This window comes from Pituophis catenifer, unplaced genomic scaffold (genome assembly GCF_029215685.1).
Source record: "Pituophis catenifer annectens isolate HBS135680 unplaced genomic scaffold, rPitCat1.0.hap2 SCAF_2, whole genome shotgun sequence".
Taxonomy (NCBI): Eukaryota; Metazoa; Chordata; class Lepidosauria; order Squamata; family Colubridae; genus Pituophis; species Pituophis catenifer.
This window is the reverse complement of record NW_027256882.1, coordinates 278,690,465-278,712,314: the sequence shown is the minus strand read 5'-3', so window position 1 is coordinate 278,712,314 and position 21,850 is coordinate 278,690,465. Positions and strand designations below refer to the sequence as shown.

The window sequence follows — 21,850 nt, the reverse complement described above, 5'->3', positions numbered from 1 at the left end:
ATAGACCTCCGTAAGAACATAAGTCTACCTATTCAACTGTTGTAACCCAGGCCCAAGTAGGTAGTAATCGATGCAAACAGTTCCAAAACAAACAGACTTTATTAGAACAGCTGAGAATTAACTCATTGTCAGCGTAGTCCAAACTAAATTAAAGCAAACTCTTCATAACACAAATTCTTCAGTCTAATCACCAACCTTGGTATCAAAAGCAGAAGACGCCAACAAGAGATAATTGCAGCAATGCTATCAATGTTGTTTTCTGACAAAGAGTCCAAGAGCCGTTGCTGGTCTTTTAAGCCTTATGGGAGGGGCCAATCATCTCTTGGCCCTACTCCCAAGTCGTCCTCTCTGCTTTAGCTGCTTTTGTCTTCTGGCATCTCTTCTCATACGTGCACTAGGAACAAGCTCCTCCTGTTTCTCTGCCTCCCTACTGTCAGCTTCTGGAGGCTCCAGAATCCACACATCACTCCCCGATGGCCCTGGCCCCATCTCTGCCTCTGATGCAGAGCCCTCATCCGGGCCTTCCCCAGCCTCCAGGACTGGCCCATGTTCTTCCTCAGCCTCATCACTGTCTGACTCTGCTGCCAGCTCCACATGCTGCTGGCGGACCACAACATCAAGCAAAAGACCATCCACATCATAGTCCATTGTTTTCTTAATCACCACCTTATTTCCAGTATGGAAGACAAATATTTCCAGGAGCACATCTAGATGGAGGCCTTTGCTCGCTTTTTCCTGCCTTTCATCATTTATTTAGTATGTGTATGACTTTTCTTCCATAGATGCCCAAAGGGATTGAACTGTTTTTAGCACACCTTCTTCATTTAACGCCGCAAACACTACGTCTTGAGCCCCACCTGTGACAGACACTTTCCCAAGTAACTACTCTATGAATATTGGATAGGAATCAAGGAAAGATGAAAGTTTTTAATTCCTATTGATTTCAATGAAAGAATGGGAAGTATTCCATTTTGCACATCTACATTGGTTACACTGTTCTCACCCAGTCTATGTTCACATATCTATTCAAAAGGTGGATACATCAGAACTGTAGCTTTGTCAGCTTGAAACCCAACTGTACCAAAAGTTCCCTTACATCAGAGGTGTCAAATTCAAGGCCCGGGGGCCAGACTTGGCCCATGGGGTACTTAGATCTGGCCCATGGGGCCACCCTGGAAACAGCCAAGGACTAGCCTGCGGTGCCTCAGCCAGAGAAAACAGAGCTCAGGAGGGCAGGCCGCAGCCCTCCTGAGTTCCATTTTTGCTGGTAGAGGGGTTGCAGGAAGCCATCGCAGCCAAAAACGGAGCTCGGGAATCCATTTTCTCTGGCAGAGTGCTCGGGCTACCACAGGCGTCCCTGACACAAGTGACCTTGAGCTGGTCATGCCCACCCTGGCCACGGTCACTCAGACCCCCGAGGTCAAACACAACCTTATACGGCCCTCAATGAAATCGAGTTTGACATCCCTGCCTTACATGTTTGGGGAGATCAGTTTAGGTAAACTTTAGCTGGGAGAGAAATATTGACTAGAATACATGCCACAGGGCTCTTAACCTTTTTACCAAGTTGTCAGGTGATAGAAAGCTAGGGGAAGTGGCTAAAGTACAAAGAAGGGGATTCAGTCAGTGGAACAGGCCACCAGATGAAGGTCTAAAGGCAGTGGTGGGATTCAGCCAATTCGCACCGCTTCGGGAGAACCGGTTGTTAACTTTCTAAGCAGTTTGGTGAACTAGTTGTTGGAAGAAATCCATTAAGGCAGAGAACCGGTTGTTAAATTATTTGAATCCCATCACTGTCTAAAGGTCCTCAGAGACTGTATCTCTGTCAAAAATGCTTTAATGGATCCTGCTCTGAAAAGGCAGTTGGATTAGGTGACCTCTAGAGTTATTTCCAATCCAATCCTATGATAGGAAGCAGGGGTGAAATTCAAAATTTTTCCCTACCGGTTCTGTGGGTGTGGTTTGGTGGACGTGGCAGGGGAAGGATACTGCAAAAACTCCATTCCCTCCCTACTCTGGGGCCAGCCAGAGGTGGTATTTGCTGGTTCTCCGAACTACTCAAAATTTCTACTAACGGTTCTCCAGAACCTGTCAGAACCTGCTGGATTCACCCCTGATAGGAAGGACGGAAGGACGGAAGGAAGGAAGGAAGGAAGGAAGGAAGGAAGGAAGGAAGGAAGGAAGGAAGGAAGGAAATATCTTTCATTCCAGAAATATAATTCATTTTTCTCTTTCATACCACATTGTTTTTACCATTCTGAGGATGATCCACAAATTTTCTGCAAGTTAATACTTTATGATTTGTGATATGCCAGATGAAATTTATTTTAATAAACAATAAAACGAATACCTAGAAAAAAAGCTCACTTTCACTATTCTGTATTGTTCCTTTTAAATATTTTTTTCTTTGCTTTTTCCAAATTATTGTTATTGTTTGCTCAATGACATAAATTCTTTGAATGGATTACAAGATATTTAAAATCATAAAAGATTCTAAAAGCATTTTAAAAAGGAAAAGGAACTTAATAAAACAATACAACACAGTAACATACCATATGGAAGATTTTAAAAAACCAACACTTTTCAAGTCAAATAGGTAGGTTGAATTAAATAAGACAAGTACAATAATCGTTCTGAATTTCTGTTGCTGCTGATGTCCGAAATATTTAGCACTTACGGGAATTTCCAATAAAGTGGATAAGGATCCACATAACCCTGTAAATGGTGTAACAATGAACAACTAGACAATGCAGAAGGAATTAATCACTAAGGGGTCAGTATATTATATAATTATTGCATTACATAGTTAACAAGCCAAGGCAGGCAACAAGCAAGATATTTTCTACAAAAGGAACCAATCTGCTCACTTCCTACCAATACCCTGAGGTCAATTATTTATCACCTGGTTTATTTAATGTCACGTAATTCATTTATTTAATTGATATTCTGGTAAAGCCCTTGAATTGGTTTCCACACAAAAGCAAATCAGGGTAACAATGAAGCTAATATCCCTTTTAAAAGCCTGCCATTAATGTTACGGTAATACAAGTGTTTAAAGATGAGATGTCTGTTAGAAGAGGAAATAAGACGAGGACAAACATTATAGTGCATTATTGCGTTGTAATAAAAAGTTAATTAAATGTAGGTTAATCAAATATTGCCTCTTAATTTAGTCCTTTTTTTCTCCTTCTTCTCATTAAATAGGACATTAAGTGGGGCATTTTAGAAGGGTCCTCCACTTTCAAGGGTACATCTTCCCCTCCCTGTCTTTTATATGTGGATGGATGGGAGATGCTGGACAAACCAGGTTTACTTTGAAGTTTTACAAAAACTGTTCCTCTAAAGCAGCGGTCCCCAATCTTTGTGGCTTGGCGGACAGGCAGAGAGTGGGGGGGGGACAGAGGGGAACTGGGGCGTGTGAGCATCAGGCCGGCACGCATGTGGGCGTGCAACTCAACTTGTGTGAGCGGTGGCAGCTCAACTTGCACAGGTTGAACTCTCTCTCTCTCTCTCTCTCTCTCTCTCTCTCTCTCTCTCTGTGTGTGTGTGTGTACGCCAGCCCACCACTCACGTGGCCCAGTTGCAAATAGGCCGCAGCCCAGTAGCGGGCCGTGGGCCCAGGGTTGGGAACCCCTGCTCTAAAGCCGTTCTTTGGAAGCATACTGTTGTACATTGTGGCTCTTTTTTTTTTTTTTTTTTTTGTGGAGTCCTTGCAGCTTTGTGTAAAATTATTAGGCTGCTCTGTTGCAGAGAATGCCAGAATCTCGATGAGTTTTTTTTTTCCCTTCACTGCTTTGAGGTATGTCCTTTGAGAGAGTCAACAATAGTCAAAAGGGCATTGGAAACTGTGTGACCAAATTATTTATTATATATTCATTCATTCATTCATTCATTCATTCATTCATTCATTCATTCATTCATTCATGTATTTATTTGCCAAATTTAGGTACCACCCATCTCATTCACAGAGACTTACTGCTTTTTTTTTTCATTTCTGGATGAAAAGAGTCTGGCCGAACATGATCCCTTGAGTTTTGTGGTCAAGTGAGGCTCTGAGCCCAGGATTTCCTTAACCACTAGGCTTCCCTGCATCTCCATTTCGAAAGGGTACTTACTCCTTTTTCAAGTCCTTCACCGGGTGCTTGTTGTTGTTGTTTTTTTCCCCCTGTGTGTTTCCAAACCATCCCAAACAATGCATTGTCTGCCCGCGGCTTGAGCTGGTCGACTTGGTTACAGGGAGAAAAGAGAAGACCGAAGTGCTTGGAAGGGGAAAGGAGAGCGAAGGGGACTGTTTTCAAAATACAGTGATTCTCATTATGATGGGCCCGAGAAGTTCTCTAATCGATAAATGGAAGCCCCATTGTTTCCAGGCCCCTTTTGGGCAGGGATGTTGAGAGAAACTGCTAAGGTTAAAAAGGTCCCTGAATGAAAGTTGAACAAAGATGACGGGCTTGTTTTTGACAGGGGCCCTTCAAGATACGCACAGATTGTGAAAATATAATTAGAAGCCTCCCTTTGTTTGACCACAATGAGTGGGAAATGCTGAATGGAGAAGTCCCCCCACTCTTTATGGAGCCCTCCCCATCCCTGAGAAACAATGCAGGGCCTTGTGAGCCCGGCTTCTCTCCCTAATGAGAAGCGTTAATTGCCACAATTTCCAGAATGCCTGCAAAGTACCCATTCGCTTGAAAAAAAGACAGACAGAGAGAAAGAGAGAGAGAAAGAGAGAGAGAGAGAGAGAGAGAGGGAAGGATGGGTGGATGGGCAATGCAGGGGAAGGTTTGAGTTAAAAGTGTTCCGGACCCATTAAATGTGGTAACAGAGATAATGGGAGGGAATTGTAAAACACAGAGTTTCTAAATCACAAGGTTGAGCCTACAGAATAAGGCAGGCAGGCAGGGAGGCAGGGTGTATCTTTGGCAGATTCAATTATTTTTCCTCCAAATTTTTATTTTTATTTTTATTCAAAGAGTTAAAATACAAAATGCAGATTCTTGTCTCTTGTCCAAAATGCTAGACAAAGAACACATTTTTCTGCTCTTGGGTGCAGCCTGATTCTTCTTCTTAAAATAGAGCTGTTTTCAGGTGCTGAACCAAGTGGGACGTTAAGCAAATGGGAAACAGGAAAAGGGTAAAAAAATATATATGCAGAAATATATATTTCTATATGTATATATATTTAAATGCAAAACAAGTCGTGATGCCTTTGGGAGAGGATGGGTTAATCCTCATAAAAGTGACTCCTGTTTCTGAGTTTTTAGGAATTTCTCTTGTGAACAAGTGTAAATAATATTATTATTAATAATATCAGTTGGATATTATTAAGATGCTCTAAAGTCTAATGTAACCTCTGCCTGTTCTTACGGGCCTAGACTGAGATGAAATTTGCAAACATTTACATTTTTAAAATGTCTTTAATTAAAACTGTAGGTAGCTGAAGGAACATGGCATTAAATATCCCTGATTTAAGTCAGCCCAACCAGTTCCAACTAAAAGTTGTTTTTGTCCCCAAACCTTTCTTTTTTCCCAAACAACTTTCTGCGGTCAGCCAAGTTGCTACTTCTTTAATTCCTTGGAATGCCATTTATAGGAGATTAAAAGCTTGGAGTCAAAAGGCCTGCATTAATTACACATTTAAAAAAAAAAGAATCCCCTTATCTCCTTACCATTACCTTTATTAATTGTGCTTACCTTATTCCCTGTGATAGACCACTTCCCAGCACACCAACATTTTCACTCCCAATTGACAAAGACAGATTATAAAGGTGGACTTTTTCATATATGGGAGTTACTTTTAATATACATCTCAAGATTCATTTGGGAATCTGAAAGCTGGCTCTTGGATTTGAACAGCTAAGAATCACTTGCATTAGGAGCATCTGTGGAGAGGGGATTTAAAAAAAAAAGATGGCATCCATGGCCATGTGATTGAACACCATCATGTTGTGTTTTTTACACGTGAGGTGCCCCAAGATTTAGTCTGCGGTTTTTATGCATCAGCTGATCTTTATAGTGTGTAGGCAGGGGTGGGCTTCAAAAATTTTAGAAAGATTGTTGCGTGGCCATGGCCATGGTGGGCGTGGCTTAATCGGCCTCCTGCACCACGGCAGGGGGGGCATTTTTGCCCTCCCCGGGCTCCAGAGGCTTTCCTTGAAAACGGCCTCCCCAGGCTCTGGAGGCCCTCTGAAGGCCAGAAACAGGCCTATTTCTGGCCTTCCCGAACTTCCAGTAGGCCCATTTTTCACCCTCCCTGAGCCTCCATGCACGCCCTGCACTTACCTGCATCCAAAACAGGCTGCGTGGGGACTCCTAGGAGGGGCGGGGCGGGGGGGCGGGGACAGACAGGGAGATTTGGGGGTTCTCCAAACTGCACAGAATCTTAACTAGATGTTCTCCCGAAACCCCCAGCAGCCCACCCGTGTGTAGGATGGTGGAAGTAGAAGGAAAGTCAATAGAAGGCGAGACTGGGAGACCCCCCCCCAAAAGAGGGGGCTGCTTGTTTATTCTTGTCAGAAGCATCACAATTAAAATAAGGAATAAGAGAGGAGTGACTGGACTTTTGTGGAAGGAAGAAAAAGGAGATCCTTTCTCTGGGTGAGAGACAGAGAGGATTACAAACAAGGCATCCTTGAGTGATGCCTTGAACCTCCGGTCCAGTGCTTTACTAGGGATTAGAAGGATTGAGTGGGAAGAAGGTGGAAGAGAGGGTTGGACGTTCAGGATGTATGAAGGAATGGGGAGGTGGGATGAAGGAATGGATGAACTGTTAGAAGAAAAATGAGAAATAATACCTGAGAAAGTGGAAGACATGAGAAAGAAGCTCGGAATAACTCTACCTGGATTTTGTTTGGTGTTAGAGGGAGCTTTATATTATTTGCATTAGGAAAGAAAGAAAGAAAGAAAGAAAGAAAAAAAGAAAGAAAGAAAGAAAGAAAGAAAGAAAGAAAGAAAGAAAGAAAGAAAGAAAGAAAAGAAAGAAAAAGAAACCTAATTGGCAAGTGGTTTATGAATGACCAAAGAGGATAAATGTTTAATTTAGAATTTTATTAGGGAGTAATGCTGAAAAAGAAGGTATGGAAAGGATTTTAATAACAAATGTGAAATGTGATAAGAGAATTTATAAAAGGAAGGTTGATGAATAATTTTTAAAAGGGGAAGAGCGTGAGGGAGTTTTGAATCTTTTAGTAAGTTAGCATATTTTAGCTTATGTTTGTTAAATGTTATACCCTGTTTTTGCTCTGGGAAGTCGGGGGGGGGGGCGTGGGGAGGGTGAGGTTGAAGGTTGTGTGGGGATAAAATTGTTGTATAATTTTTAATAAAATAAAAAGATAGATAAATGTATTAATAGAGAAGTAAGAAATGTGGGGGAAATGTCATAATAAATGAAATGATATTAAGATATGATAAATACTGGAGGAGTAAGAAGACAAAAAAGATGTATTCAGATGATAGACTGAATGATTGATTATGTATTGTTTGTTTGTTTATAAAATAAAAACACTTTTTAAATAAAAAAAAAAGAGAATGCAGTGGGAACCATAATAATAATAATGATGTTTACTTTCTACACACAAGTAGCTTGTCTTTTGCTGAGGTGTGTGGACCCCACTTTAGAGACTACTATCCTAGATTAGTAGTTAGTTACCCACTACTTCAGACTAAAAGGCTACTTGAGCTAGAAGAGCATGAATTAAGATTTGGATAGCACGGTTATTTATGGTATGACAAGGTTAAAGTAAATGTTGATTTTAACAACCACTTTGTTAGATGTGCCATTCTAAGTGTTTGAAATAAACAAGGTTTTCTATGAAGATGCCTCTTTGGGGGTCCTCCCAGGAAGCTTTTTTTCAGAAAAGAAACAGCAGTGAAGCTGAACTGGTGGATTTACGGTCAAATAATATCTTTTAATTTTGGTGATCCTAGCCTCAAGTCTAAAGAAGAGCTAGAATCAGAAGGACGTTTGCCATTTACAATGAAAGAAAGATGTAAATTAGACAAAAAGAGTTATGGGTTTGACTTTAATATGAATTGGAAATCCTGCTGTGTGGTAGTGGTGAACATATTATTGCTAAGGGCTATAAAACATTATTAAATTTGAATTTGGAAAATGAATATGTAAAGCATTGTATGATTAAGTGAGCAAGGAACTTTGGATATAATGTAATGCTTGAACAATGGGAGAACATGTGGACGAAATATTTAAAATTTGTACTAAATTATAATTTAAAATAATTTTTTTATAAGATGATGTATCACTGGTATTTAACACCAGACAAATTGTTAAGAATATATAAAAGTATTTCCAATGAATGTTAGTCGGCTAACAGCTACTGAAGAAATGATGAAACTGTAGAATGTGTTACATTATAACATATTCAGTTATGATTTCAGACACAAGTCAACCATTTTAAACTATAATGCAAAAATATCTGTGCTTTAATGTTTACAAAATTCACCTAGGAAAGTTACAATTGTCTTTGTTTTATCCAGCCAAGATATCAAATGATGAGATCATTTAAAAAAAAAAAAAAAACCCTACAATCCCATCCAAAGGAAACCTAGAACTAACTAGGGAAATGGGTGGAGGCAACTGATGGCTTGTCAGAATCACAGAGTTGGAAGGGACCTTGGAGGTCTTCTAGTCTAGCCCTCTGCTCAAGCAGGAACTCCTATTTCAGACAAATGGTTGTCCAATCTCTTCTTCAAACATTTCCAGTGATGGAACAAGTCTGGAGGCAAGTCGTTCCATTGATTAATTGTTGAGTTCCTTTTACTTCTACCCTGAAATTCACTCTTGAGAACAATGGTCCTCTTTATCTGTCCAACAGAAGATGTAAGAAATGAGGCCTCTTCCAAACATAGTTCAGATTGTCTGCCACGGTTTGCCAAAGGACTGGATGTGCTCCTTCGCTTTCATCCTTAATGATGCAATGCTGGTATTCCGGGGATCCACTTCTTCCAATGGGAATTTATCCACAAAGTTCGTCCCACATTGATAAGGTGGTGGTGGCCCCATGACCCCCAGGGGCTGCAAAGTGTGTCCCATGGGGGGAGAGTTTAGGAAAGGAGGAGGGGTGTAGCTGCTAGGGAGGCTCTGCGGGGAGGAAACAAACCCAGGCAAAGTTTGGAGGGGGCTACTGTTCGACATGGGTGGGTTGAGCCATGATTCCAAGGGCAGGTTGCTACCAATAGTCCCAATGGCAGAAGGTTGAGGAGAGCGGTTGAAGGAGAGGATGGGCGAATCCTGCAGCTTCATGGAGGTCATTTCCAGCTTCTCCTGACGCCTCCATTTCGCTCTCCGATTCTGAAACCAAACCTAGGGAAGCAGAATTCAGAATGAGTCACATGCCAGAGAAGGATGCCATTCATGGCATAAAATAGTGCTACGTACTGATATTGTTGTTACTATGACGGTGTGTATGTTAGAGCAGCGGTCCACAACCTTTTGGGCACCAGGGACAGGTGCCGTGGAAAGAGGTTTTCCGTGAACCGGAAGGGGCGTGGTTTCATGTGCTTCCTGCATCCTATGGATGGGTCTTTACTTGTTTGTGCAGCCCGCTTTCTGCTGGGTACTGGTCCACAGACTGGTGGTTGGGGACTTGAAAAATTTTTAGTAAGGGGTTCTCTGCCCAGTTGTTGGATGGGCGTGGCCATGATGGGTGTGGCCTAGTCAACCTCCTGCACTATGGTAGGGGTGGGTTGCCCTCCCTGGGCTACCGAGGCTTTCCTCAAGCCTCTGGAAGAGCAAAAACAGCCTCTCCCAGGCTCCCGAGGCCTTCTGTAGGCCAGAAATGGGCCAGTTTCTGGCCTTCCTGAACTTCTGGTAGGCCATTTTTCACCCTCCCCAAGCCTCTGCACTTACCTGCATCCAAAACGGGCCACGTGGGAAATCCTGGGAGGGGCGGGGTAACGTGGGCAAGGCCAGCCAGGAGTGGGATTTGTGGGTTCTCCGAACTGTACAGAATCTTAGCTAGAGATTCTCCTGAACCCCTGCAAACCCCCAGCAGCCCACCCCTGGTTGGGGACCCCTGTGTTAGAGCAGGGCCCCCCAACCCCTGGGCCTCAGACTGGTAGTGGTCAATGGCCTTTAGGAACCAGTCTGCATAGCTGGAGGTGAGCAGTGGACAAGTGAGCAAAACTTCATCTCTATTTACAACCATTCTCCAGCATTAGCATGGTTGCCTCAGCTCCACCTCAGGTCATCAGGGATTAGATTCTCATAGGAGTGGAAACCCTACTGTAAACTTTGCATGTGAGGTTGTGCGCTCCTCCTCCTTCCCCCCCACCTCCCCAGTCCGTGGAAAAATTGTCTTCCATGAAACAGGTCCCTCATGCCACAAACGTTGAGAACAAGGATGTTAGAGAGAGAAGAAAGGTTTTTTTTTTTTTAAAAAAATACAGTATGTAGCCCCAAGAGCTGAGGTAAACCTGAGGGAGACTTCATTTTTAACTGATAAAGCGAGAAGATACAACTGTTCCTCTCCCAAGTGTTTTAGGGCATATCCATGAATCATCACGAGAGAGACAATAAGATATCCAAGTTTCTCTAGTGAACTTTTGGACTGGAGGAAAGGGAAATTCTGAATGATCCATTGTCTAATCTAAATTGTATGCACTTAGTAGTTCAGAGTGTAATTTATGGAAATGTGAGCTTCTTTCCTATCTTTAAAAACTTCTTGTACTTTTAGGAGTAACCTTTAAGACATCAAGTTTCTCCCAACCCAGAGATTCAAGGAAGAACTTTTTGGAGTAATATTTTGTTATCTATATCTACAGTATCTCTCTCCCTCTCCCTCCCTCCCTCCCTCCCTCTCTCTCTCTCTTCTATCTATCTATCTATCCATCCATCTGTCTATCTATCATTTATCTATCCCATCCATCCATCCATCCATCCATCCATCCATCCATCTGATTTATATAGCCGCTCATCTCAACAGTAAGTAACTTTGGTAAATGGTTTTGGAATTGTAAGGTTTATTTTAAAAATTCCAGTAATTATTCTCTTTTTTTTAAAAAAAATATTACACCAATCACTTTGGATGGTGAGTTGATTATTTAATGCCATTTCTGGATTAATCGGAGAAGGAGAGAAAGTAGAAGAGCATCCTAATCCTTTGTTCCTGACTTCCACTGCAAACATGCACTATTATAAATAACTGAAGATACTGAAACAAACATTTTCTTCCTTCTTTATTCCTTATTTCTGATCTCTTTATTTGCTATCTACCTAGGGGTGAATTCTAGAGTGTAAAAACTTCAGGACAAAGTCTTGTTCTCTTATTTTATAAATTGCCAGGGACACTGATGGAGATCAGATGTGTGTGTGTGTGTGTGTGTGTGTGTGTGTGTGTGTGTGTGTGTGTGTGTGATTTTGCAGTGTTGTGCATAGCCACAGAGAATATTACGCATGAACCCAAACTGGGGTGAACAAACTTTAGAAGGCTTAAAATCCATGCTTGGGCTTAGACCAGCGTGCTAAGAATTGCGTGCTTATAAGAAGGTCAAGCGAAGAAGAGATTAAGATAAGATAAAAAAATAGGGAAAAAGAATATTGTGGCAGAAATTGAAATATGTAAATTGCATTTGGAAAAAACAAAAAAGATTGGAATTGATTATAAAAATTAACACATAACTATGTTATAAATTGATAAGATGTGACCTGGTCAATACTCTGTTCATTAAAATATGTATGTAAAAGAAAAAAATTAATAAAACTTGTTTAAAAGAAAAAAGAAAAAAAAGGTCAAGCTTAGGAAGAAAAAGCTTTAAATGTATTTCAGTCAGACTGACGTTTTATTTAAATTTTGATTAAACCATATTATTTAAAAAAATTTCTTATTGCATTTTGGTTAATAGGAGTCTTCCCCCACCCCAGAATATATATTTAACAAACGTCCATCACATTAAAATAAAAATGACAAATTGGCAATAGCTTTAGTGGACAACATTGTTTCCCTCTCTGAGGGAGATGGGCTGTTTAGAAATATGAAACATAAATAAATAAAATAAACACCATCAATGTTTTTCCCTTTTGAAGAGCCATCCTAAATGATGTCCCAAATACATAAGCTTATGATTGAAACCTGGGTCTCTCTCATCAAACATTTTAATTAATTGAGAAGTTTGGTGGGAAAATGCCCTATATTACATTTGCCATAAAGCAGGAAATGCAACATGTTGGTGCAACATGATGATAGATAGATAGATAGATAGATAGATAGATAGATAGATAGATAGATAGATAGATGAGGGATGGATGGATGGATAGATAGATAAATAGATAGAGATGGATGGATGGATGGATGGATAGATGGATAGATAGATAGATGGATAAATAGATAGATAGATAGATAGAGATGGGGGAAAAGAGAAAGAGAGAGAGAGAGAGAGAGGGAGGGAGAGAGAGAGAGAGAGAGAACAAGCAATTAATATTCATAAACTCTTGGGGCTCCAAAAGGCTCTTAAAATTTGGCTTTGGTCCCATATCTGGGGTTAATATGGGGGTGGGGAGGACTGTTTTAATGGTTGTTTTTAATCCAGATTGTCTTGCTTTATGTTTTTAAATTTTATGTTTGGTAAGTCACCGAGAGTCCTCGGTGACTTACAGCTTTGTAAAGCTTTGCTTTAAATCACTGGAATTCTAGGTATACTTAATGTGAAGAGTTTTGCTTAATTACTGAGTTCCACAAAAGTCTATTGCATGGAGGTAACATTGCAGAAAAATTATTTTGTAGGACCAAAAAAGAGAACAAATGATTTACTTATTAAGAAGTGACTCCATGCTGTACGAGCTCTTTTAATACTATAATCAAAAACTAAAGTGCCCAATGGAAGAGAAAGTAACTTGCTATCCCATAATTAAATAGCCTGTGTGAAAACAATTTTCATCTAGGAAACTGTTCACAAGACTTCCTACCACTTTTGATCAGGAAACTCATGACACTGTCATGTTTAAGATTAAGATTAAAAGGAGGGAACACCCTCCCCCAAAAAACTCCTTCCCATAAAATTTATGAGAGACAAATAATCATGCTCCCATTTATTTTGTACCATATCCATTGCCCCAACAAATAAGGATGTACATCCTGAATTACATATTGGCTGAAGCATTTCAAACCTACTTTGGGTTTTAAGCAACATTATTTAAATCCATGTTTGAGGTTTTTTGACAGTGGCCATTCCTCTGTCCCACAACAATTTCTTTTATAATGTGTCTTAGTTTATAAATCCATTTTTCATTAAATAGGTAAATGTTTCCTGTTTTTCCTTTTGTCTTCACTGTTTAACCTTATCCTGGATTTTTCACTTTTTTAAATGAGCTCTTTGAATTCTTCCGTAGGTCTGGCTCATAAAACAGTATGAACCGCATATCTCAATTGTGTTTTGATCTCCAGTTTTAATTCCAACTGTTACTGTTTTCAATCCTGCCTCTTCCATAATAGATTTAGATATGGAGACAATGTAACAAAAAGATGTTTTGGAAGAAATGGCAAAAGGGAAGCAAGATTTATCTGACAAGCCAGAGAAAGAGTTGACATTGAAAGTGGATCTAGCAATGACAAGCTCCAAAAATGATATGGAAAAGATGTTTAATTGGGTATACAAAGAAATCGATCGATGCTTTAAAAATAAAATAGAAGTAACAAGTAATAAACCAAGAGAATGACCTGAATAATTCTTTTACATTGGATTTAAAAAATAGATTTTTTAAAGTTTGAGTTTCGATGACTCTTGAGAGAAGAGGTAAAAAAGAAATTAAAAGAAATCAAGTTCTATTTACATGATTTGAATGGACTAAAGATTAAGATTGTTAGAAGTAAAAGGAAGGTATATAAAGTTGGTTTATTTGACCAAGGTTAAATAAATAATCCTTAATGGATTTTTGCTGATACCAAAACTGAAATGGTGAGGTTTTATGGATTTGTTTAGAGATAAGAGGTGGGATGTGGGATCAAGAAATCATTAGTTGCAAATTAAGAGGAGGTCAAAAGTTGCTAAAATTGTTTATACTTCTTGTGATGAAAGTTGGAAATCACTTCTTTATATATTTTTCCTCCTTTTTAACTATATTCTTACTTTTTTCTTTCTACTCTCTAGTTTGGCCTTTCCTTTCCACTTTTTACTCTTTCTACACTTTTTTCCTTTCTTTTAATTGTATTAATTTTTACCATTGCACTTACAATATTTAATAAATATTTTTAAAAAGTGAAATTCTCCAAGTCTTGTTGTCCTGTGTAATGCAAACGTAAGACCCCATTCTTACATATTTTTGCCCACCCAATTACATTAGAAAGGGCATCTGGCTAGTAAATGCTCAGCTCCATTCAGTCGTCCCGACTCTACCCCAAATGAAGAAATTACAAATCATATTACATTAGTAAAAAGCTACGTTACATTAGTAATCTGATATAATGCCTCCCTGTATGTTTATAAGGCATTTCTTTTTCTAGGAAGGCATCTATTCATCTTTACAGTATATCATGCAAAATTGATTTCCAATCTCTAGGTCAGGCAGTCTTGTTCCATATTTGTTGACACAGAGCTGTTAGCATTATAAATACCTATTGTCCTACAGCTTTAACAGCTGGACAATACACTTCTATGTACTTGATGCTTTCTCTTTGACAGTCTGTGGGCTGTTCAACATAAATAAAAATGCCGATTTTGATGGAAAGAAGGAACAGTTGTCCCAGATCACTGCAGTTACCGGCTAAGCACAATGATTAAGTACCCTAGCTTGACTTAATGGTTTAATTTATGACTTATTTGGGATTTGATCAAGCAGTTCAAAAGACTCGTACCAAGGGCACAAGTGCATTTGCTTTAACATACAAAAGGTGATAGTTTTATCCTTGTTCATTACATTGCAATTACTTTTTATGAGATATGAAAGAAAATGTGTCCCATATAATGTAAGCGATTAAAGTATACTCTTGTTTTCTTTTATTTAATTTCAGCTTCAAAATTCCCATAAATAGTTACATAACTTCCTTCAAGTAAATCCCAAACAAATTTGAAAGTGTTTATTTGGAAGAAAGGGGCATCTTGTTTTTGAAGTTTGCAGGGAAAAATAACAGCTAAAGAAATGAAGCACTGAAAACGAAGGTGGGGTATCAACTAAATCATGCTGTCTTCTACAGTATAGTATTATAATTTAAAAAGTAATTCATTAAACTTCTATCTATCTTCCATTTCTGGACCTTTCCTTACACCCCTGGATTTATAGGTTCCAGTGAATGAATAAACACATCAGTTTACAGTAGGGCTAGGCAGAAATTCACTTGGATCAGATTTTAACACAAACCAGCCTCATTTATATTGCTCAAATTAACACTGAATGAGAACACAATTATCCGTGGGCTTTGATAGCTCTCCAAATTTTGTAAAGAAGTTCTTGAATCAAAAAACGTGAAAGTAATTTTATAGCATCAGGCAAATCTTCCTGAAAATTGCTTGCAGAAATGTGGAAACTTGGGAAAGGGCACGCCAAATACATATGATTATTCCCCAATATTTGCAGAAACAACATGGAACAAGCTTACATTTGGGGCAAGGTGAATATTACAGAAAGGAAAACAAGAGATTAATGCATTTTTATGTGTGTGATTTCAGATGATTTTATGGGCTCGTAATGTCATGAGTGGAAGGACCACAAGTTACAGGTGCTGAAACCAAACACTAATAATTACAGCCTGAAATGTTAGAACACACAGACACACTCGCACACAATCAGATTAGAGAAAATCCCTTTACAAACCATTTAACCTGGGTGCAAATCTGAAATTAACTCCAGAGGGGCAAAAAGACAAAAAAAGAGAGTGCTTTTAAATTGGATTAGTAAAGCAAGGTAGCTATTGGGTTGCAATGCTCTAATGAAGGAAGAAAAAAGAAGTTAATTATTCAAAATTTCATGGTGCAATTAATTACATCACCATTAGAAGGGAAGGGAAGGGAAGGGAAGGGAAGGGAAGGGAAGGGAAGGGAAGGGAAGGGAAGGGAAGGGAAGGGAAGGGAAGGGAAGGGAAGGGAAGGGCATGTCTTTTACCTGAACTCTGACTTCAGGTAGATTGACTTTCATGGCAAGCTCTTCTCGGCTGTAAACATCAGGATAGTGAGATTTTTCAAAAGCTCGCTCCAGCTCGTGTAGTTGATAAGTGGTGAAAGTGGTACGGTTCCTTCTATGCTTCTTCTTGGGCTGGTCTTCATCTAAGAGCTTGCCATCACTGTTGCAAGCAGCCAGCTCCGGGCTCAAGCAGTTGTCCGAATGTTTGGTACAGTAGGGATCTGAGAAGTGAGAAGTAGGGAAAGCCTGATCGACCTTTAAGTGAATTTACACCAAAATTGAGCATATCCATGCAAATTCTCTTGATTTCAACATCCTTTTATTTGTTTTTTTCCCCAGACAGTTCCTTCAATTGCTTATTTGTTTTATTTGAAAGAGCTTTCATGAAGAGTTACATGAGGGTCTCTAGCTATTGGTGCACACTCCAAATAGAGATATTCTAAGAGGAAATTGTGTATTTTCTATTAAGCGCTGAACTGTGCAGTGCTTCGGATTTGAATTCAAGAAGTTGCTTGAATTCATGCAGGAGTTCAAACACAGTGTCAGCAATTCCTTAACCAACCACACTTTTTTCCCAAAGGAATGGCCTCATACTGGGAATGGATGCTGCTACTTTAATGGATTGCCAACAGGTGCTTTTTCTATCCTATCCAAACTCTTTTTGGAGTTCAGTTCAAATCATTGCACAGCTCTGCCAAGCATTTTCTCAAGATGTATTGCTAGAACTTGTTCTGCTATTAGGCAAATGTTAACTTCTTTGCTTTTGCTTCCTCTTTTATCGATTTATTTTGAAATTCTACGTTGTCCCAATGGTGCTTTGTCTAAAAGGCATCCGGACTTTCTTGGTTATCACGAATGAAGGAAAATATACGCGTCCCAGGATAATGTTGCAGGATCCAATCCTGCAATCACCACGACCAGATTGGATCCTTGGGGGGGTGGGGGGGGGTTTGAAAATGTTTTGCTTCTCATCTAGGAAGCTTTTTCAGTTCTAACTGACTGGTGCAGAATGGAAGGATTTATATTTATAATTATATATGGAAGGATTTATAAATATAATTTATATTTATAAATCTTTCCATATCCCACTAATCAGCTAGAATCTAAGATGCTTCTTAGATGAGAAGCGAAATGTTTTCAAACAAACAACAACAACAACAACAACAACAAACTAACAAAGAAGCCCAGTTGTCTTTTGGAAAAAGCATTTTGGGACAACCATGACCTGGGTGACTGAGAATCTCCAAAGACATAACATCCATGTTAAAATCAACTATTCTGATTCAATAATATACTACCAGCTGCTCATTTTTTCTGCTCTCTTAAACTGTGATAAACATGCCTACATCCCACTCTTGCTCAAATCTACCCAGAAGTAAGTTACTTTGGATGTAATGGGAGTTGTGGACACTAGTCTTGCTTGAGTATTCTACTGAAGCCCTAGCAAACAAGGAAGGGCTGAATCCCACAGTCACTCTACACCAGGATTCTCCAACCTTGGCAACTTTAAGCCTGGCAGAGTTCAACTAGCAAAGCTGGCTGGGGAATTCTGGGAATTAAACTCCGCCAGGTTTAAAGTTGCCAAGGTTGGAGACCCCTGCTCTACACCAAAAGTCATTTCTTTTCTTTCCTTACATTGAAAGATTGTCACCACCATTCTACCCATAATGACCCCTTCTCTCCAAACTTGCTCCTAGTGTCTTCCTGTATCAGTCCAATTTCTGGTTCTCACAGCAGTCCATCAGATAGTCCTAAGGATGGCATAGTTTGCATGACAAAATTGTGAAAAGACCTTGGCTTTGCCCAGCAGGAGTATGTGAACTGGAAACTGAGTGCAATCCTAAGGCTAACTTCCTCATAAGAATGTTCCTTTAAAGTCAAGGCATCCTAAGTCGCTTTGGTTATGACTGATACGTCCATCTCATCCATTTCCAAGGATCTGAGAACCACAGATTTAGGGGGCCCTGACCGACATCTTAGAGATTAATCCAATTACTTCCAAGGGGATATTCTAAGGGCATGCAGAATGCGCTTATTTTATATATATATATATATATATATATATATATATGTTTTCTGAGGTTTTCGCGGGTGTTTGTATGTAGGTCTTTGGTTATTCGGGTCTTCTCCCACGTAAAATTGGAGAAAACCCGAATAACCAAAGACCTACATACAAACACCCGCGAAAACCTCAGAAAACACACACACACACACACACACACACACACACACACACACACACACACACACATATATATATATATATATATATATATATATATATATATATATATATATATATATATATATCCCTCAAATCCTTTCCTATAAGAAGTGCAGAAACTTCTTCTCCGAGGACCCCCCCAAAAAAATCACTTCCTTTTTTTAACCGAGTGGCCCATTAAAAATGATGCTGATTAAAACTGCAAGGTCTTTTGGGGTATATGATCCATCAGCCACATACTGAGCACCACCTCCGTGCTCTTTTGACAGATCATTTTGGATGAAATCGTATAAGGATGGCAGTCCCCACAGGAGAACCAGAGAACCAGGCAAGTTTCAAAAAAAGCATGAAGGCTATTCTGTAAATGGAAGGATGTCTTTAGCAAGAAAACTACTTTGGAAATGATCACATTTTTCCAACAGGGTTCCTTGATACTCTCCGAAATTGGTTGTTTTCTTGCAGAAGTTTCATTACCCAAACTAGGTAACAGCATCAATGCTAGCCAACCAAGCTCAGAGAGCACCAAGAACTCCTCATTTCAACCCTGAGTTACAACTATTCTCCTTTATTGGCAGGGAATCAATCTTCCTCAATGCCTTTCTCAAAGTGGCCTCCTTCAGATGCTCCTTGGGAACTTTATGTGAAGTCCCAATGTATCTGGACTGCGCAGGTGCTGGAAAGCATCTCTAACCTATTTTCCAAGGTAATTAAAAACACCTTTATTATAAATGAGTCCCACAAAAACCCTTAAGGTTAGCTAGCCTAATATTTGTCCCCTGCTGTTCAGCATGAGGAATGGAATACGCACCTGGGTCCTAAGGGACTTCCATATTATGTAATAATAAGTGGGATGCATATTAAGAAATAAATAAAATTTTTACTTGATCTAAAGCTTATTTCAGCAATTTATTTATTTATTTATTGGTTCGATTTATATGCTGCCCTTCTCTGGAGACTCAGGGCGGCTTACAATGCGTTAAGCAATAGCCTTCATACTTTTGTACATACCTGCTTAGTAGGGCTTTCGCCCCCCCCCAGCGGTATTCTTTTTTATACAAAGTCAGCTTTTGTATTTACGTTTAGCTGCAGCAAATTTGCTACAGTTATAGCTTACATCACCGAAATAAGCTTTTGATATCAGTAAAATTTTATTGCCTTATTAATGTGCACTCCGCTTTTATTATGTCTGCGAATAAGTCAAGGTGAAGAAAAATAGGGGCTGATATTAAAACCATCGTTTTCCCAGTTACCGAAGGGAATTTAAAAAGACTCCTGAATAAGGACTTCCACGGACGCCACACATTTTGACCTCCCCAAATTCTGGTCTGGGAATTATGGATGCTCGGCTGGATCCCAGCTTTAACGTAAGAGCCTTGGTGGTGCAGTGGACTAAAGTGCTGTTAAGTAGCACTTAGCTTCCAGCTGCCTGAAATTACTGCAAGTTCAAATCTCACCAGGCTGAAGGTTGACTCAGCCTTCCATCCTTCCGAGGTAGGTAAAATGAGGACCCGGATTGTGGGGGCAATAAGCTGACTTTGCATAAAAAAGAACACCGCTTAGGGGGGAGGCGAAAGCCCTACTAAGCAGGTATATACAAAAGTATGAAGGCTATTGCTTAACGCATTGTAAGCCGCCCTGAGTCTCTGGAAAAAGGGCGGCATATAAATCGAACCAATAAATAAATAAATATAATAAATAAATAATCCGTGGACAGAAACTCCCTCCCCCCCCAATCCCTCCTCAGAAGTAGGGCAATACCTGTCCTAGCATTCCCAAATGGAAGACATAGAATCAGGAGTGTTCACAGGGAAGGAGTAAAAAGAGACCTGTTTATATATGGGTTCCTTTTTATCCAGTTTTTAAAATTAACTTTAAATTAATCTGGGGCCCTTGGTTGCTTCCAGAGCTTGGTTGTTCGATTGGAGACATTTCCTTACCAAACTAGGTAACATCATCAGCGCTGATTTTTAATGCTGTTTTTAACCTTCTAAACTTTTCAAACTGTTCTGTTGTTGTTTTAGGAGGTTGTAGGCCCACCTAGAGTGAAATGGGTCACCTATACATTTAATAAATAAATAAAATAAGTCAATAAAGAAATAATAAAAATCCAATTTTTAAAATTAATTTTAAATTAATCTGGGGCCCTTGGTTGCTCCCAGAACTCCGTTGTTTGATTGCAGTCATTTCGTTACTAAATTATAAATCGAACCAATAAATAAATATATAACGGGTGCCAGAAAAGGGACTGATGATTTCTCCCCTTTCCCCCTCCCCGCGTCTCACCTCCGAAGCGTCCCGTCCGGGGGCTCGCCTGCTCCTGCCTCAGCGCCTCCTGGGCGGGCATTTGGGCGAAGCCTTCCCCGCCGGCGCCCGTCTTCTCGGCCGCTTCCTTCCCCGGCTTGGCCCCCTGGCCGTTGCCCTCGGGGCTTTGGAAGCCGCCCAAACGGGGGTCCTCTTTGGTAAATCCCAGGATGGCCTCGATGCTGTGGAGACGAGACGGGGGACCTCCCGACACGGGGCTCCTGAGCAGGGGCCCAGCCAGCGAGAAGCCTCCGCCTCCGCCCCCGGCGTCGCCCATGCTCAGGAGCGCGTCCTGGGGCGGCAGGTGCATGAAGAGAGCCGGGTGGCGGACCAGCCTCCGCCCGGCTCCGGGGGGGGGGGGCAACGCAGCCGCCGCCCCGCCGATCTCCGCGCCTGGGAAAGGCCGAGGCGCTGGAGTTGGGCGGGAGGAGAGAGAGAGAGAGACTCTTCGGACCGGGGGAAATGAGAGGGGAGGGGGCCGCGGTGGCTCAACGTGGGCCCCGACGGACGAGGCTCCGCTCGAGCGCGGCCGGCGGTGCGAGGAGGCTAAGCGGCATCAGCTGGGGCTGGAAGGCGCCCGGAGAGGAGAAGATCGGCGGGCAGTTGGGCCACCCGCTTCAGCCGGCGGGACGGGCTCTTCTCTCGGCCAGGCAGGGAATCAAGTCCGCCTGGGCCTCGACGCTGCCGCCGCTGCGGGTCCCGTCCTCAGGGATAAGTGAGCTCGGAGGTTTTTGGGCCCCCGGCAAGGGCTGGCAGGAGAGCCCGGAGTGGAGGACAGGCCCCGCCCTCCCCCAGAAGCCCCGCCCCCTTCGTTCTAAAGGGAAATTGACCCGCTGAAATTGACCAGCCGGGCAAAAGAGGAAACGGACGCTGGGAAAGCGGGAGGCGATCGTAAAGAGGACTGGTGGGGGGGGGGGAGCGCTTGGGGAGCGAACCCCTCTTCTTCTTCTTCCTCCTCCCCCTCCCCTTCTTCTTCTTCTTCTTCTTCCTCCCCCTCCTCCTCCTCCTCCTCTTCTTCTTCTTCTTTTCTTCTTCTTCCTCCTCCTCCTCCTCCTCCTCCTCCTCTTCTTCTTCTTCTTCTTCCTCCCCCTCCTCCTCCTCCTCCTCTTCTTCTTCTTTTCTTCCTCCTCCTCCTCCTCTTCTTCTTTTCTTCCTCCCCCTCCTCCTCCTCCTCCTCTTCTTCTTCTTTTCTTCCTCCTCCTCCTCCTCCTCCTCCTCCTCCTCCTCCTCCTCCTCCTCTTCTTCTTCTTCTTCTTCTTCTT

The 21,850-nt window shown here is 41.1% G+C and overlaps 1 protein-coding gene across 1 annotated transcript; it reads right to left on the bottom strand.

The window, feature by feature from the left end:
- Positions 1–8,863: 8,863 nt before the first annotated feature.
- RAX (retina and anterior neural fold homeobox) lies at positions 8,864–20,898 on the bottom strand. The gene is made up of 3 exons (XM_070935968.1): positions 20,571–20,898; positions 16,046–16,284; positions 8,864–9,316 (listed from the first exon to the last, which is right to left on the bottom strand). The coding sequence occupies exons 1-3, from the start codon at positions 20,896–20,898 to the stop codon at positions 8,864–8,866; spliced, it is 1,020 nt and encodes a 339-aa protein (XP_070792069.1).
- Between the last annotated feature and the right edge of the window lie 952 nt (positions 20,899–21,850).

Bases quoted from the DNA above. Each gene is read 5' to 3' on its own strand.
- RAX (XM_070935968.1), bottom strand. From the start codon at position 20,898: ATGCACCTGCCGCCCCAGGACGCGCTCCTGAGCATGGGCGACGCCGGG. The intron at 16,285-20,570 runs GTGAGACGCGGG...CTCACTTCTCAG, and splicing joins CCGGACGGGACGCTTCGGAG to ATCCCTACTGTACCAAACAT. The intron at 9,317-16,045 runs GTAAAAGACATG...CTGCTTCCCTAG, and splicing joins TACCTGAAGTCAGAGTTCAG to GTTTGGTTTCAGAATCGGAG.